The sequence below is a fragment of the Pipistrellus kuhlii genome, unplaced genomic scaffold, assembly GCF_014108245.1.
Source record: "Pipistrellus kuhlii isolate mPipKuh1 unplaced genomic scaffold, mPipKuh1.p scaffold_m20_p_18, whole genome shotgun sequence".
NCBI classification, from domain to species: domain Eukaryota; kingdom Metazoa; phylum Chordata; class Mammalia; order Chiroptera; family Vespertilionidae; genus Pipistrellus; species Pipistrellus kuhlii.
In genome coordinates this window covers 25,398,203-25,415,657 of record NW_023425493.1, presented here as the reverse complement: position 1 = coordinate 25,415,657, position 17,455 = coordinate 25,398,203, and the positions used below count along the sequence as shown (strand labels likewise).

Below are 17,455 nucleotides of genomic sequence, written 5' to 3'. Positions count from 1 at the left end.
CAGCGTCTGTGTGCAGGGCCGGGGCCTGGGGCTGGAGGGGAGCATCTGGGGCAGAGCTGGGGGAGGTGGAGAGATGGTCATCTGGTCCCTGCTAACATGTGACCACGTGACTAGCAACTGGTCAGGACGAGCGAGGTGCCGAGCAGGTCCTGGCACGGCCCCCGCCAGCACCCGGCAGTGAGCACCCCGGCCTCACTCCGGGGGAGCACATCAGGCCGCTCCCTACGGAAGGGGCCTGCCGGGGGCTCCACCCGGATAAGAGCCAGCGGTCCGCCCTCTCTCCGGAAGCCGGTCCCCCGCTGGCCGCTCACCACCCCTCAATCAGAGAATTGCAGAATTGGGGGGCTTAGGAGCCCCAATGAACGGATGAGGAAACGGAGGCCCAAGACCGCAGCGCTAACTAATGGCCGATATTGCTTTTAAAACCAGGGACCTTGGACCCAGGGCCCTTTCATTCAGCACATGTACTGCGCACCCCAGCTCTTTGTCAGCCACCGTGAGTCCTGAGAAATGAAAAGATGGATGGCATCCTAGGCCCTGAGGTGGGGGAGAAAAGGACGGGACAAACACAGGACAGCCGGGTGAGGCGCACACAGTGGATGCAGGTGTAGGAGCAAGCCCTCCTGGCCCCCACCACCGCCCCCAGGAGAACCTGGGCCCCCACCTCTCCCGTCCCCCTCCAGAAAGAACTTGACCTTCGGAAGGTCAGAGGCCCAGAGGGAGCCACAGACCGGAGGCTTCCCATGAGGCCGTGGGGCACGTCGGATGCGGGGCCGGGCGACGGAGCTGGGGCCAGGCAGGCTGGGTCCGGCATGGAGAGCAAGCCCTGCGCCCTGCCAGCACCGGGCAGACGTGACGGTCACCATCTGCCGGGCCCAGCGTGCACAGGCGCGGGCCCCGCTGGGAGCAGTGGGGCAGGGAAGGGACTGATGTTTCCATGTCGTCAAAGCCCTCTCTGTACTCTCTGCTGTTACCAAGGCTCTTCAGAGACCAGCAAAGAAAGTCACATGTTCCAACCCAGAAAGGTCACGGGCCTGGCCACACACACACACCATGAGAAGAGGTCACGGTGGAGTCCTGACCCCAGATGTTCTGACCCCGAGTTCTGATCTTTGTCCATCTCTTGCTGCTGCCCAGAGGTGGGTCTATCTGAGCTCCTCCAGTCAAAGGACCGGGGTTGTACCCGGATTCACATGTGAGACAAAGAGCACCTGGATGCCCAGGCCCCCCAGAGCAGGCCATCCTGAAGGGCCATTGTCACAGAAGATGCCACAGATCTGCCCTCTCCTTTCTGCCCTCCCAGCCCGGGGAGAACAATGTTCTCAACTTGAAATGCACCCCAGGGGCCCGGCCGATATTTCTCTGGGTGCCAAGTCCCTCCTGGACAGCCGCTCCCCCTCCCCCGGACAGGATAAAGTCTACCGCACATGGAAATGCAGGTTTCTGGTGGTATTCGGTGCAGTGTGCATGTGTGCACGCGTTTGCATGTGCGTGTGTGTGTGTGTGTGTGTGTGTGTAGGAGGAGGACACGAGACAGGTCTGTCTCACTGGGGGGATTCTGTGACTCAAGTTCAGAAAGGATCCAGTGAGTGAGAAGTCAAAGCAACGCACAGGGTCCTCGGAGGAAGCGAGGCTCATGTGTTCCAACACTGCCGTGGTCCTGGTACTCCGAGCAGACGCCTCCCTAAATCACAGAGCCACGCGTGCCGCTGGGATCCCCCAGAGAAGATGACGTCGCCGTTGTTCTACAGCCAGAGGGCAGCCTCCCCATTCCCCCCGCCATGAGCGTCCAAACCAACGGAAGAGCCAGGATCTCGGACGCCATCTTAGGAAACCCCCCCCCCCCCCCGAGGAGCCGCTTAGGGGGTGACGCGGGGGCGAGGCCAGGCTCAGCCTGCTGCTGGAAATGGCCACCGCCTGGCGGGTGAGGGCCCGGGGCACCTACCTGGACTTCACGGGTGTGATAGGCGATGATCAAACCCAAGAGGATGATGGTGGACAGACTGATAAGGCATTTCAGGGCCAACGAAAACATGGAATCCTGCGGGAGAAACAGAGAGAGGGTTACCCGTGACGGCCAGGAATGGGGCGGCGTGTTTTACACAGAGGCCACGGGAAGGGGGAGCCTGGGGGCAGAGGAGGGACGGGCACCAGGAAGGGCCTTCGGCGGGGCCCTGGGCCGCACCACCTCAGCGGCTGCTCCCCGCCCGGCCGCTGTCCTCAGGGTTCCATCATCGGGGCCTCCCTGGGATGAAGGCTGCCTGGGTGTGATGGATCACCTTTGTTATGTGTGACTGGAGTCGGTTTGATGTGTTGTTTAGAATTCTTGCCTCCAAGCTCATAAGTCATGTGAACGTAATTTTTTATTTTTATTTTTTTAGTGCTGCTAGGATATGGTTTGGGCATCAATCCTGTGCCAGCTGAGGCCTCTCTTTCTCTTCACAAACCTGAGCCAGAGGATTCCAGCGGTCCCTGTCTCTCTGACCGTGCAGAATTTTTTCAGGAATGAATTAGAATGTCGTGGCTGCTGCTCTCATCTCATGTTTTAGGTCAAGGACAGGGAGGGAGAGAGGGGTGGCAGAAGAGTGACTGGAGAGAGACGGGGGCTGAGCACATGAGCACCTAGGCGTCCTGGGCAGGAGAAGGGCCCTGGGGGGCCTCCCAGCGGAGGATGGGGGAGGCAGGTTGGCTGCGTGGCCGTCCCCGCAGCCTTCCAGCCCCAGAGGAGCTTAGAGGACCCCCTGGTTGGGAGCACAAGCTCTGGGGAGAGCTTGTTGGTCTGAACCCTGACAGCCACCAGCTAAGTGACCTCGGGCAGCCCGGCTGCCTCGTGAGCCTCGTGGGGAGAGCCTACCCCGTGCGGCTGCTGTGAAAAGGAGCGGACGTGTGTGTGTGCAAAGGGCTGGACCGGTGCCTGGCTGTGTCAAGGCCAACAACCACTGCCATTGACTTTGCTTCCCCTGCAAATGCAGGGCGACCCCGTGCCTTCCTGGGCGTGGGAAAGCCTGGGAGTAGAGATGGCTTCCAAGCCCAAAGGGAGACAGGAGCGCAGCCCTAGCGAAGGCAGCGGGTGAGAGGCCGGTGCCCGGGCGTCCCAAGAGCTGGACACCGAACAAGAAACAGCCCCTGTGCTCCCCGGGCTGGGGTCAGGGCAGCGCCCGATTCCACGAAGCACCTTACAGTGGACAAGGTGCTTTCACACACCCGTCCCATCCATCCTCACCTCGGCCCTGGCCTCTATCTCACTCGACACACACCCCGGCTAACGCTCAGAGAGGCCTGTGCCGAGCTCCCAGCCGGCTCGAGGGGAGCACTCCCACAAGCCCCCGGGCCCTCTCTCCAATGGGAACAGCAGGAACGCCCTCTGAGAAGTGTCCCCCATGACCTCTTGCAACAACAACGGAAGGGATTTCAAAGGTGGGATATGATTAACTGCCTGGTGAAACCCACAGTAAACCCGGGTTGGGTGGAGAGAATCAAGAGAGGGAGACATCCCTGTTCAGAAAGCTTCCAGAGAGCCTGGCTCAGGGGTTGAGCCTCGACCTGGGAACCAGGAGATCAAGGCTCAATTCCCGGTCAGGGCACATGTCCACTGTGGGGCATGCAGGAGGAAGCCAATCAGTGATTCCCTCTCATCATTGATGTTCTTATTTCTCTTTCTCTCTATCTTTCCCTTCTGCTCCGAAATCAGTAATTTAAAAAAAAAATTTTTTTTAAAGAAAGCTTTCAGAGAGAGTGACAGGGGGCTGGGGGCTGCAGGGGTGGGTAGTGTTGTCCCAACCACTGTGTCCCACCCAAACCCACACTCCCACCGCCCTCTGCAGGCCGAGACGGAATGACAACAACCCTCCCTTATGTCTGTCCATCTGACAGTCACTGATCTGGTACAGTTCCCGGGGCCCACGTTATGCCAGGCAGGAACTAGCACCTGGGAATCCCAAGGGAGAACTCAGGAGGCCGCTCATTCATTCATGGTTTCTTTCCTTCACGACCATTTCAACCACTTCTCATTTCTTGAGCAACTACTACACGCCCAACAGTGAATTAGATACTCTAAGACAGCAGTCAGCAAACTCATTAGTCAGCAGAGCCAAATATCAACAGTACAACGATTGGAATTTCTTTGGAGAGGCAGATATTTTAAACTTAAACTTCTTTTTTTTTCTCCCTCCCTCCCTCCCTCTAAACTTAAACTTCTTCTAACGCCACTTCTTCAACATAGACTCGCCCAGGCCGTGGTATTTCGTGGAAGAGCCACACTCAAGGGGCCAAGAGCCGCATGTGGCTCACAAGCCGCAGTTTGCTGACCACGGGTCTCAGATATTACAGAGACCCTCCCCATGGGACTTTTACACGAACGCTGTCCAGCTCTGGGGAAGGGGCTCCATTGTGCGCTGCCCAGACAGTAATCTAAACAGAAGCCGCTGGCGTGGCCCAGGCATTCATGAAGGGCCGCCTGCAGGCATCACTCCGCACACGTGCACGGGGCTGGCGGTGTGCTGCTCCTGTTATGAGCACGAAGCAAAACAGACCTCCGTTCCAGGCCTGGAGAAGGTTCTGGTCTTCAAAAGCACCCCTCGATGCCTGAAACATGACCCAAGCCACAGGCGGGAAAGGTCAGGCGGCGAGGTCAGGGACACGCGGGCCGTTGCAGGGTGAGACAGAACTCCCTACAGGAAGCAGCTGGGAATAGCTCGCCATGTTCCTGCGCCAGGAACGACCATAACTTTCTTCTCAAAGGAGCCTGAGGCGTCTGGGGAGCATCAAGCCTCCCGGGGAGGGGGTGTGGGACCAGCCGCCCATTTCAACCTCTAAATTATGTTTCCTGGCAGAAATTAACTGAACCCGTCATCCAAGTCTATTTCTATCGTCTTTAGAGGAAGAGGTGAAGGGGGCCAGATGGTGTCTCCTCTCCTCTCAGCCTCTTCCTTTTGTCCTACAACTTGAAGCCTTTATGGAAGAGGCAACTCCCGCCTGCTCCTTGGCTTCGAATGGTGCAGCCCCCTTGGCCAGCCCCAGCCCCGGAGGGACATGGCCTGTGCAGAGGGTCAGCCATAACACTCGCTTCTCTACAGATTCCCTTGCTTTCTCTATCACAGGTCAATAAAAATACACCACCCCCCATTCTTAATAGCCGGGGAACACATCAAATACTTCTGGCTGGTCAAAACCAGTTTGGCTCAGTGGCTAGAGCGGCGGTCTGCGAACTGAAGGTTCCCAAGTTCGATTCTGGTCTCAAGGGCAGGTACTACATTGGTTGCAGGCACATCCCCGGTGGGGGGGGGCGGGGGGGTTGCAGGAGGCAGCTGGTTGATGATTCTCTCTCATCGATGTTTCTAACTCTCTCTCCCTCTCCCTTCCTCTCTGTAAAAAGTCAATAAAATATATTTTTAAAAAAATACTTCTGGCCGGACTAGACAGGTTTTCTTTTTGGATAAATATTTCATTACCATCTCTTCTTTGCTGCCTGAGCGCCAATGAAGCTTGAAATGGATGTGGTTCTGGGGTGATGATAGCGGCTCTGGGCTGGCTAATTAGTGGCCATACACTAGGCCCTGGGGGCACCTGGTGCACCTGCTCGCCCCCCACCCCCTCACTCCTGTCTGAGGGCAAAGGAGACAGACAGGGCTGGAAGGCAGTCCCACGGCCAACTGGTCAACCCCTGCCCCCTGCAGCTCAGGACATTTCAACAACAGAATAATAGCCCTTAATGCACATGAGTACTTAGGAGTTCTGTCTCTACAGATAAGAGTCATTGTTAAGCCATTTATTCCTCCATGCCCCAAAATAGTAGGGTGGGTAGGTAAAGTCTAGACTAGCCAGTGACAGAACACTATGCAGCCACCTAAAAGCACTTCTAGAGAGAAAATTTGAAGATATGAGGAAAGGTTCGGGATCTAATATCAAGTGAAAAACCCAGGCCTCAAAACTGAGGTATATTTGTATTGGTATATTGGTATATTGGTATATTTCCAATTAGTTTTCAAATTTTTACTTTTCATAAAAAAAAAAATGGGGAAAATATGGTATCATGTTCTAAAGTGGTAGGCTGGGTGCTCAACTCACGGCACACATCTGTACGCTCCTACCAGGGAGAGATGGAGAGTCTAGGAAACACATTGATACCATATCACCGCTGATGCTTGAATACAGAAGGTGTTTAATAAGTGCTTCCTGCATCCTAGCTGGTTTGGCTTAACGGATAGAGCATCAGCCTGTAGACTGAAGGGTCCAGGGTTCGATCCCAGTCAAGGGTCAAACCCAGTATGGGGTGTGCAGGAGGCAATCAGTCAATGATTCCCTCTCATTATTGAGGTTTCTATCTCTCCCTTTCTCTCTTCCTGTCTGAAATCAATAAAAAAAATTTTTTAATAAAGAAGTACTTTCTGAAATTACTTAGTAATAGTCCTTTTATTTTCACCTAACATTTATTGAGTCCTGACTGCGTACCAAGCCCCATACGAAGCCTACTACCCAACTTAACTTCCGTCCACACCCTATAGACGAGGCCAAATCTCCATTTCACTAACAGAGAAACAAATAAAACGACGTTTCCAAGGTCACACAACTAGCCCGGATGTTCGCTCTATGCCAGATTTTCTTCTATATACCATGTTTCTCCCCTTCCTTCAAACGAACGAGGCCTCCGTGTGACATAGTGAATTCCCACCATTCCAGCGGAGGCTGGTGATAAGCCATCAGGGGTGCCCCTGAGTGAGAGGGTGACCCCTAAGACACCCCCATTGCTGTGGTCCCTGTCCTGCCCCAGGCCATCGGCCAGCCCTTCACAGAGCTGTGATTTCCTGTCGATGACGACATCTGTGATAAAGAACTAACTACTGTCAGGCTTTCCATGTAAGACGGCATCGCCAGCTTTTACGAAGGAGGACCCCGAGGCTCCGAGACATTAGCTTGTCCCCGGATGTGCCAGCAAATGGCAAAGGCAGGACTGATGGAGCTGGGATGACTCCAGATCTGCCTGCCTCCCTGTTCCAGGCTGCGCCCACCAACACCCCCACCAACACCCCACCGTGCCCCCTGGCTCCCCGAGTCTGCGGTGAGGCCCTCAGAAGGCCCCGGGCCTCCCTCCCCCAAAGCGGTGCAGAATGATGGAGCGTGTGCCCGGCTCCGGAGCCAGCGTATAAATTGCTCTCCTGCCTGCCCGTGGCTTCCAAAGACTGGCCAGCGCAGTAATGATTACGGTAGATCTTCCCAGAGACACCGAGGTCTTAAATGTGTTTTATTGCTTGGAACGTTTGGAAAGAACAGAAAACTACTCTTGCAGGCAGTGTCCCGAGAGGCACGGAACAGAAGCAAAATAGCATCTGAACCGAGAGGGGCATGTGCAGGGGCCTTCCCCAGCCACGCTGAGGCCCCCAACGCGCGCGTGTGTGTGTGAGCGAGCACGTGTGTGGCCCACACACGGTTTCTGTCCCTGGCTGGAACCCAGAGAGGGAAAGGGTGCTGCCGTTAAAGTCAGTATTCACTGAATTAAGAGCTACGTCTTGCGCATTCGGTTGGCAAATGATTGATGTAGAAATCTCTTCTGTTTAGTGAGGTCAGCTTTTCCTCCAATTTCATGGAGAGGCTCCAAAATGGACACTCAGCACCCGCTGAATACTGTGACTGGGTAATGCTTGTCCTAATTAGACACTCTTGCTAATTAATGTCATGCCAATTAAAACCGGCCCCGCGGCCCCTGGCAGCGCAGACCGCCATCCCGGCTGCTGTTCCCTGAGGAGAGGGGGCTCCTCCCCGGACCAGGGCTTCCGGCAGCGCCAGGCCCTGCCGGCTTCCCTGCTCTCCGCTGCTCTCTCTCCCGATCGCTCCTCCTCAGAGTGACTGCCCAGCCTGGCTCTTCCCGGAAGTCAGTCACCAGAACCCTAGCTTGGTCACCTGGCCCAGAGCGGAAACACTCAGACCCTCTGCATCCATGGACTGTGCAACCCAAGAGCAGGGGACACAGGGGGAGCTGTCACCGTGCGAGGGGAGACCGGGCCTGGGGCCTCAGAAGGACCTCCGAGAGGCCTGAGAAGGGACGAGTCCCAGGAACCCAGGATGCTTCGTACCCAAGCGGGCTCTGGAGCGGGGCCCTGGCCCTGCATGGAACATGCCTGGCTTTGGATGAGCAGCTTCCCGCTTCTAGGCCTGGGTCCCCCAGGAAAATAGTCCCTGAAGCACACACGTGCCAAGCCATGCACATGGGTCACAGGGACATGCACGCCATCCTCCCCTGTCCTGCTCTTTCCTTTCCTCTGGAGGAGGACTGGGCTGGGATGGTCAGAAATGGGCGGGAAGCAGGGACCGGTTAGGCTCAGTGGATAGAGCGTCGGCCTGCGGACTGAAAGGTCCCGGGTTCGATTCCGGGCAAGGGCATGTACCATGGTTGCGGGCACATCCCCAGTAGGGGGTGTGCAAGAGGCAGCTGATCGATGATTCTCTCTCATTGATGTTTTTTAGCTCTCTATCCCTCTCTCTTCCTCTCTGTGAAAAATCAATAAAATATATATTTTAAAAAAAAAGAAAGAAAGAAAAGAGAAGAAAAGAAAAGAAAAGAAAAGAAAAGAAAAGAAAAGAAAAGAAAAGAAAAGAAAAGAAAAGAAAAAGAGAAAAAGAAATGGGCGGAAAGCCCTGGCTGAGAGAGGAGACCTGTAAGTGGCCCTGAATGACCAGCACATGACCAGAAGAGAAGTAGCTGAAGCTGAACTTGACTCTACACCTTTTTTTTTTTAGAGATGAAGGAAGAGAGAGTGAGAAGGGTGTGGGGGAGAGAGAGAGAAGGAGAAACATCAATGATGAGAGAGAATCATTGATCAGCTGCCTCCTATATGCCCCACACTGGGGATCGAGCCCATAACCCGGGCATGTGCCCTGATCTGGAATCGAACCGTGACCTCCAGGTTCATAGGTTGACACTCAACCACTGAGCCATGCTGGCCAGGCCTAACCCTACGTCTTGGGTCGGGCACTAACCCAAGATGCTACTCACGGAGGCCACAGGCTCTCCGCACCAGCTGCTCAGAGGAGGGGTCTGAGGCTTCCTCCTGCTCAGGGCCCACCAGAGAGAGCGCCACGCCTGGCTACTCCCCGCCCTGCGAGTGAGGGCAGGCCTTTACCGGGTCCCAGGGGCTGAGCGTCCCTGCTGCCTTCCCTGCATCTGGTCACCTCGCAGGGAGCTTCTGCGCGGCTCTGCCCGCCCACGGCTGGGAGGCGGGAGGCCTCCGAGCAGCCGCCCATGCGCTCCGCCGGGTCCCAGACGCCGCGGGGACATTCGGAGCCGCCGACAACCACCGGGCGGCTGACCTCTGCCCTTGGGAGCCGACTGCTTCTCGGAGCCCCGTCCTCAGTCCCCTCCTCCAAGCTGGGAGCTCCGCTCCCTGCCGAGATGCTACACAGGGTGACCTCAGCACCAAGAACCCCACTCTTCTGGCCTGCACGCCCCCTATTCCCCTGCCTCCCCACAGACCACACCTGGTGTCACCGGGTCAGCCACTCTCCCCACTGGGGTGGCCACAGCACTGTCACCATCTAAGCCCCGGTTTCCCACGATGTCCGCTGTCACTCACCCGCCGAGAGGGAGCCCCGAAGGCGGGATCCTTCCGTTTCTCTTATCTACCTCTGCATCCCGCACCCAGGATGTGTTGGTTTTAAAGACACAGGTGAGGCCTACAAACCACCCCACCCTCCGTCTCAGCCTCATCACCTCCTCCAGTCGGTCCTCCCTCTCTCTCCCCGCAGCCCCTGCCTCTGCCTGCACCGAGGGCTGCTGCTGAGGCTGAAGCAGCACCCCAACCTCTCCCGTCCCTCCCAACCTCCTCGGAGAATTCCAGGGGGTGCCTCTCTTTCCACCCGCCGCCTGCTGCCTGCGGGCACACCCATCTTCATCCCCACACGCGGGGCAAAACCATCCGCTGAGCCTGCCTGGCAGCGTTTGGGGCAAGTGCGAACTTTAAGTTGCACAGAAATCCCAGATGGTGAGGAAAACAGTCGCCTGGCGGCCCCACAGACGCCTCGGAAGGCTGCCGGGGAGCCTCCCGGGTGAAGAACAGCCCTGTCTGTTTCCCCTGCCACGTTCCCGGCTTCCCGGAGAGCGTCCCACGGACAGCACCCCTTCCTCCGGCTCCGGCACCCACACGCCCGCCAGTAAACGTGAGGCCGCGAGGGCTCCGCGGAGGGCCTCCCAGGCTGTCTGGTCCGTGGGCCAGAGCGGGCTCTGTCCTGCCCGGGGCCACGGGCAGTGACGGCAAGGGCGAAGGCTGCCCTGCACATTGGAGGGCGGGGCCGGGGCTGTTCCCTTGTCCCCATTCTGCCCGTTCCAGCGCTGGACGGGTCCAGGAAGGGGCGGGACCCTGTCTGACGGCTTCCCACCCCCTTTGCAAACACTCAATCCGGCTTGGGGGAACAAACATTTCTGAAACAGCTCCTCGCTCAAGGGCGAATCAGAAATAATAGTTACCTGCTCCAGATTCTCTATCTTCCTTTTGCTTAGAAGTATAAAAGCTTCCACATAAATAAAGGGAAATGGTCTGGAAAAATAACCAGTTGGCATGGAACAACTGGCATTTCAGAGCCGCATGAGAAGTGGAAATACCGTGTTTTCTTTGTCTGTGTGTGTGTGTGTGTGTGTGTTTTTGTGGATTTTTGTTGTTGTTGTTGTTTTATCCAGAAACTCGGCACAGCCCGAGTTGTTAAGTCCTAGACATTTGGCACAGGCTGTTCGATTGTTTGGATGGACGATGTTGACAGAAGTGGTGGAGCCCAAACACGGGCTATTAATAGGACAAACCTGGCTCTCCTGTGTCTCTCTCCCCTCCCGAGCTCTCTGGCACCACTCTGCTGCCAACCTGCCCACCTTTGGCTCTGAGGTGCCGTCAAAAGCCATGTCTCCTGCCCACATCCAAGCAAGCTCGTCCCTGCACCTAGAAGAAGGCCCAGGCCCCAGGCCCCAGGCCCCAGGCCCAGGTGGGCTCCCTGCCTGCAGAGCCTCGGGGCGTCCCGGGGCCCGAAGGTGCCTCCCCCAGTGCAGAAACCGGTGACCACAGCCCAGGGGAGCCGGGAACCTCTCCCTCCCCGTGTATTTGTCTTATCCGAGTCCTTCCTCCGAGGACTGGAGCCGTCCCCAGCTCAAGGCAGGAGCTCATCCACCCAACAGCTCAAATTAGAGCTATTTGTTTATTTTTATTTTTATTGGCTTCAGAGAGGGAGAAGAGGAGGGAGAGAGGGATAGAAACATCAAGGAGGAGCGAGAATCATTGATCAGCTGCCTCCTGCACTGCCCCCACTGGGGACTGGGCCTGCAACCTGGGCGTGTGCCCTGACTGGGAATCGAACCGTGACCTCCTGGTTCATTTCGATGAACAGCTGTTCTCCCAGGAAACAGAAGCCCCAGGCCACTCCTCCCGGGGACCCTCAGCTGCAGCAGCTCGAGGACCAAGAACCAGTGCCAAACAGGCAGCAGAGCAGGCCTGCTGCCACCCCCAGCATCGCCGAGGCCTCCTGCGCAGTGGCCCCCAGGCGACCCGGGCAACCATGGCAGCTGACGACACGCTGAGCTGAACACCCAGCCGAGCTAGGGAGAACCACCGCCTGAGCCAGTGGTCGGCAAGCCCTTAGTCCACAGAGCCAAACATCAACAGGACAACGACTGGAATTTCTCCTGAGAGCCAAGTGTTTTAAACTTAAACTTCTTCTAACGCCACTTCTTCCACATAGACTCGCCCAGGCCGTGGCCTTTTGTGGAAGAGCCCCAGTTTGCCGACCACAGGCCTAACCCAAAGGCACTGACCTCTCTCCACACAGATGCCCCTGCCTGCCAGGCAGTCTACTCCACATTAGCTGCCCCTTCTCACCTGGGCCAGGTAGATGGGGGTTGGGCCGGGGGGAATGAACTGTTTCCCTGAAGATGGGAGTGTGGTCACAAGCACCACCAAGAGTCACGTGAGGGGCTGTCTCTCCTAGAACAGCAGCCGAGACCCAGGGGCCCTGAGCAACGCCTCCAGCTGGCCCAGACGCAGGTCACCGCATGGGGACTGCGGGGCGGCCAGGCCGCAAACCGAGGTCACGTATCCATGAATGAGCCTGTGTCCACCGGTGGCCACAGCGTCTGGTCAAGTGCAATGAGCAGCTCCACCGAGCAGGGCATGGTCGTGCCCCCCCACCCACCTCACTGCTCCCTGAAGGGAAGCAGCTAGTCTCCACCAAACAGACCCGCTGGGGACGAAGCCATGGGACGCTACAGACCACTGCCTTCTGCACGCTGTTCTCCCCACACAAAGGTCTGAACAGGCTGCTTCACCCTGTGATAACCACTGAGCACCACCAGCCAGTAGAGAGGGTACAGGTGCCTCCATCAGCGAGACTACAGCAGGGACCTGGCCTGGCGGAGGCCAGAGGGGTGACCCCGGGCCGGCCCGACCACAAGACTGCTCCCCTGGGAGGGTCCTCAGGTTTAGACCCTGGACTCTCTGCCACGTGCCCGAGGCAGAGCCGGCCAGCAGAGCATTGTGCCCTTCCAAAGCAGCCCCCAGCCACCCCCAGAGCACCCGGGGGAGTGTTTTGAGCGATGAAGTGCAGAGACAAACACAGACGGGACAAGGTGCCGGGAGCCACATACCAGAGCTGCCTCTGAGCTGGGCGGCTCTGCGGGCACGACCAGCCCCTGAGGAGCAGGGCCCGGGGGGACCTTCGGGGTGAAGGGGGGTCCCAGGCTGGGAGGGGCGCCCGGGAAGACAGGGATTTCAGAGCCCCGGCCAGAGAACCTGGCAGGGAAGGGGCTGGGAATTATACTTCCCGCTCTGGTTCGCCCGTGTGTCTCTTGCAATTTATCTAGTATTTCCCGAAAGGTCACCGGGTGGCGATTTCCATATTGCAAAATTTGTTGAGATGCTCTGAAAGAAATGTACAAATTTCACAGATTTATGGCGGCTTAGAGGGGATAGCTTTTATGAAGGGCGTCTATTCTGAGTGCACTTTGGATAGGATTTGGCAACCGATTGGTTCGAGATCCAGAAAGGCCCCGCGCTATTAAAAGATTCATTGTGTGTTTTTGGGTGGCAAGAGAAATAGAAACCAAGGGCGTTCTCAGAGAGGTGGCTCGCGGAGGGAGGAGGAGGTGGCGTGTGAGACCGCCACGTGCTGGGCCCCAGCCGGGAGCCAGGTGACATCCCACAGGACCCTCCTCCTTCGCCAACCTCAGCCGAGGTCCTTCCCAGGAAGGGGACCAGGAGCCGCGCCCGGGGGGAGCATCCTCCCCAGGCCGAGGGGCTCCTGCGAGCCAGCACGATGCTCGTCTGCACGTGGCGGAACCATTTCCGCCGTCAGCCCGTGAGGCACAGCTTCCTGCCAGGCCAGCGCGGGCCCCTGGAACCGTGTCTCCCCCACAGCCTCCGCCTCCGCCTCGACCTGAGCCAACGAAGAAGCCCCTCCCTCCCTCGGTCCCCACCAGCACCCTCCCCTGAGCCCCCCAAAACCCGGCCACCACACCCAGGCTGAGGGTACCGGCATCTGGGGCCTCTGCCTCCTTGCGGCCGTGGTAGACACCGACCCTCCCAACCCCAAAGCTGAGGAGCCCCGTGGGGGCTGACCATGGGGTCCCCCTCCCAGAAACCCCCTCTGACCCCGAGCCTGCTCCCTGGGCGCACCCCCAGGGCTGGGGGTGAAAGGGGCTCTTCTGGTAAAGAGATTGGCCACCGGCGACCACTTCGGGGTCGGCACCCAGCAAACCTGCCAGGGAGCAGGAACGAAGATGCTCCCCCTCCCTCCAGGCCCCACGATACATGGAGGGGAACAAACAACATAATCACCTCCGTTGGCTGCGACCCTCCAGGAGTCTGCATCATCCCCAACCCTCCCCTCCCCCGTCAACCCTGCCACCGCGGCTCCCAACGCCGCTGCTCATTAGCGTCACCGGGGGAGGCGGGGTTTTTTGAGAATATGAGTTTGAGTTTAAATGAACGGAACGAACAGCACGCTGGGAATCAGGCTCTCCGGTGCTCCTGCGCCTGGCGAGACTAACGCCTCTGATCGGAAGCCAAACCAGCCTTTTTTCAAGATCCCGGGCGTTTCCAAAGGGCAGCAAAGCCTGGGGCCCCTGAGGGAGGTGTTCTTATCGCCCCGTTTTACCAACGAGGAAAGCGCGCTCAGAGAGGCCGAGTCACTTGCCTACAGTCACACAGCTCAGGAGCCATGGAGTCAGCGTTCCCGTTCCCACCTCTGAGGCCCCGCCAGGCAGCCCCCTCGCCCCCAGCTTCCTGCAGGAAGGCAGCCCCACCCTGTACGGCTCCCCCCCTCCACCCCCGCGCCCCAGGCAGAGCATGTGGGCAGGGCTGGGGGGAGCGGGCTGAGCACTGGAGGGTGAGCCGCCTGGAGCGTCTGCTCCTTCCTCGTCTGACAGTTCCACTTCCATTCTCCTCGGGGAGACGCTCTGGCCCAAGAGGATCCTGAGAGGCCGGCCAGGTGCGGAGGAAACACAGCAAGCGTGTCCCTGAGTGGGTGGGTGAGCGCGCACCCTGGGTGCTGAGCGGTGGGGGGGGGGGGGGGGGGGGGGGGAGTTAGGGGGATGATCTGCTTCTCACTGGCAATGACTGGGGCAAGTCACTTTCTCTCCCTGAATCTCGGGTCCCTCCCCTTCCAAGCAAAGAATGCCCAGGCTGCTCTGGGGGTGGCCCCATCCTTGAGTCTGGAAGGATGCGAGTGTGGGAACAGCCGTGGGCTTACCCCAGGCCTCAGAGTTCGCACACAGCTCAGGCACCGCAGATGCCCGCTCTTGGGGTGGCCAGGCCCGGCCGGGGAGGCCAATGCGCCTGCTGGACCTATTGGCCAAGGAGAGGTGCCCCAACTGCCCTGCCTGCCCGTCCTGGCCAAGACCCTTTGCACAGGCCTGGAGCTAAAGCCTGTCAGCTCCACCCCACCACCACCCCCCCCCCCCGCCCTCCTCCATCTGCTTCCCCCTCTGCTGCCCTAAGACCCTCAAGGGAAGGGAAGGGGCTGGAGTCAACAGAGGCAGTGAAGCATCATGGGAAAATGGGCTTTGGAGCCAGGAGACCTGGCTAATGCCCAGTTTTGTCACTTACTGGCCATGTGACCCCCTCTCAACGTGTTCATCTATAAGAGAGAAACCGTGACTGCATAAGCCGTAGTCAACACCGAGGTGCCAGTTGAAAACGGGCTCAGCACAGGGCCTGGCGTTAAGGCGGGACCTCAGGAAAGGAGGCCTCTGAGGCTTTGCATGTCCAGGGTCCCAGCACCTCGCGAGCCGTGGCCCACAGAATTCAGTGCTTCCCACGGGCACTGAGCTGAACCCCAGCCTGTGTGCAGCCTGGACAGTCTGCTCAGCTTCCCCAGACGCTGAAGTTCCCTGTGCACCCTCCACCAGCTGGGCCGGTCCCTGCATCCGCCAGGACATCCCCTTCCCCAGAACCGAAGCTGCCCCACCCAGAGCCTCCTAGAGCAGCCAGGGGCCTCCCCCACCCCCAGACCAACCCACCTGAGCCAACCTGCCCAGGCCAGCCAGCACCCACAGGGTCAGGCCTCCGGGGCCCTCATCACATTCAGTCCTAAGATTAGCAAGGGCCCGGGAAGGCAGGGAGGGGAAGACAGAGGGGGAGCCCGCTTCCCAGCCAGAGGCTAACACCCTTCAAAGCACCATGAGCACCGCCCAGAGAGACACCCAGGCCTCTTGAGGGTCCTCCCCTCCCCCACCCCTCTCCACCCTCATGCCCATTAGCCAGCAACTCCAGGCGCACTTAACAAAGTCCCCATCGCGGAGAGACGGACGTGGAGAAATAATGACCCCGGAGACTCCTCAGAAGACTGCCTGCACCCGAGGGGCAGCTGGGAGAGTTAATGAAGCCAGTTCCACGTGAGAGGCGAGCACGGGCGCCTGGGTGACGCAGGGCCAGCAAGGGAAGGCTGAGGGTGATCCCCTCCCTAGGGACCAGCAGAGGGTGGGGACGGAGGAGGGGATGGGTGTTCCCACACAACAGATCTGGGCGGGCATCCTCACCGCCTCCCTTCCCTCCCCCAGCCCCTGCATTATGCAAATGAAGGGACTACACACATTTGCATAATTCATGCGTGATTAGTATGTGCTCTTGGCAGGCTTCTGGACTCCACAAAGCAATTTTGCTAACTTTTACGGAGACTGGGAGTCAATGGGAGAGATTTTCTGTTCTTTTCTCATTAAACACACACACACACACACACACACACACACAAAAATGTCTAAATCTCAAGTTGAGGAGAGGGTCATTAAAGAAACAAAGGGGCCCTAGCTGGTGTGGCTCAGTGGACAGAGCTACAACCTGTAGACTGAAGGGTCCAGGGCTGGATTCCAATCAAAGGCACATGCCCGGGGTTGTGAGCTCAATCCGTTAGGGGGCGTGCAGGAGGCAGCCACTCAAGGATTCTCTCTTATCATTGTTGTTTCTCTCTCTCTTCCTCTCCCTTCCTCTCTGAAATCAATTTTTAAAAAGAGGGGGAGGGAGGGGAACTTCTAATCAGACACTTTGCCTAAGAGCCTATCAGGAGGGGAGGCAACAGTTTTACCCCCATTTTAGAGAGCGGGAAGCCGGGTCCCAGCGGGTGAAAGCTCCTCGCCTGAGATAAACGTGGGCTCTCCTTAATCTTCCCACTGCCCCCAGGATGGCCAATGCCCGTGCCCAGGACAGACATCACAAGTCGATCACAGAACTCCTCCCTCCAAGCTCCGAGTGCACTCAGAATCCTTCTGCATGCAGCCCTTCCAGCAGCTCCCACCCACTGTTCAGAATGGACACCCAGATAACAGCGGTCTGCTGCTCCTGCGCTATGTCCTGCCCCCTCTTCGCCACCCAGCCACCCTGTGCCCGGCCAGGAGCTTCTGGAAGTGCCGGGAAGTGCCTGTGGGCTAAGTGTGGCCGGGCTGCTCAGCCAGGAGCCCCGGGGGCCACATGTCAGCCCACTCCTTGGCCCCAAATGAGCTCCACATAGAACCAGACACGCCTGCTTCTGGGAGCCGATCCCGAAGAGCCCCCGCTGCCTTCGTCCCAAAGCCTCTGCTCTCCGCACTCAGGGCCGGCCACCGAGGCCGCCTTCCCCAGACCAAGTCGGCTGGGGAAACGCAGGCCGTGGGGCTGCCCTGGAGGGCGCTTTTGCCCTCACTGCCCATTGGCCCTACTAACGTGGTCGCCGCCATGTACCCATCCAGACCCGTCACCCACACATAGGGTGAGGAAGGGGCGGAGCCAGTGGGACAGGGTCCCTCTGGCGCCTGCGCTGGGCCAAGTCCCCGCCAGAGCCCGGGGCAGAGATGGGCCAGGCTCCAGGAGGGAGGATCGCAGGTGTGAGGACCAGGGCTGGGCTGGCCATGGGGACCAAGGCCTGCACACCGCGCTGGCGCTGCCGTGGTGAGGTGTGTTCTGAGAAGCTCACTTCCAGTTAGTGAGTTTGGATTGCTCGTGGGCTCCACACGAACAGA

The 17,455-nt window shown here is 58.4% G+C and overlaps 1 protein-coding gene across 2 annotated transcripts in view; it reads right to left on the bottom strand.

Moving 5' to 3' along the window:
• KCNN3 (potassium calcium-activated channel subfamily N member 3) overlaps nucleotides 1-17,455 on the bottom strand; it is a 111,552-nt gene that overhangs the window by 77,976 nt on the left and 16,121 nt on the right. For both annotated transcript variants that reach the window (XR_006741986.1, XM_045583341.1), the window contains exon 2: nucleotides 1,946-2,041. Coding sequence is in view for 1 of the 2 variants with exons in the window: in XM_045583341.1 (XP_045439297.1) it covers nucleotides 1,946-2,041 (96 nt within the window). In the remaining variant the exon portion in view is untranslated. The remainder of the gene's footprint in view (nucleotides 1-1,945; nucleotides 2,042-17,455) is intronic.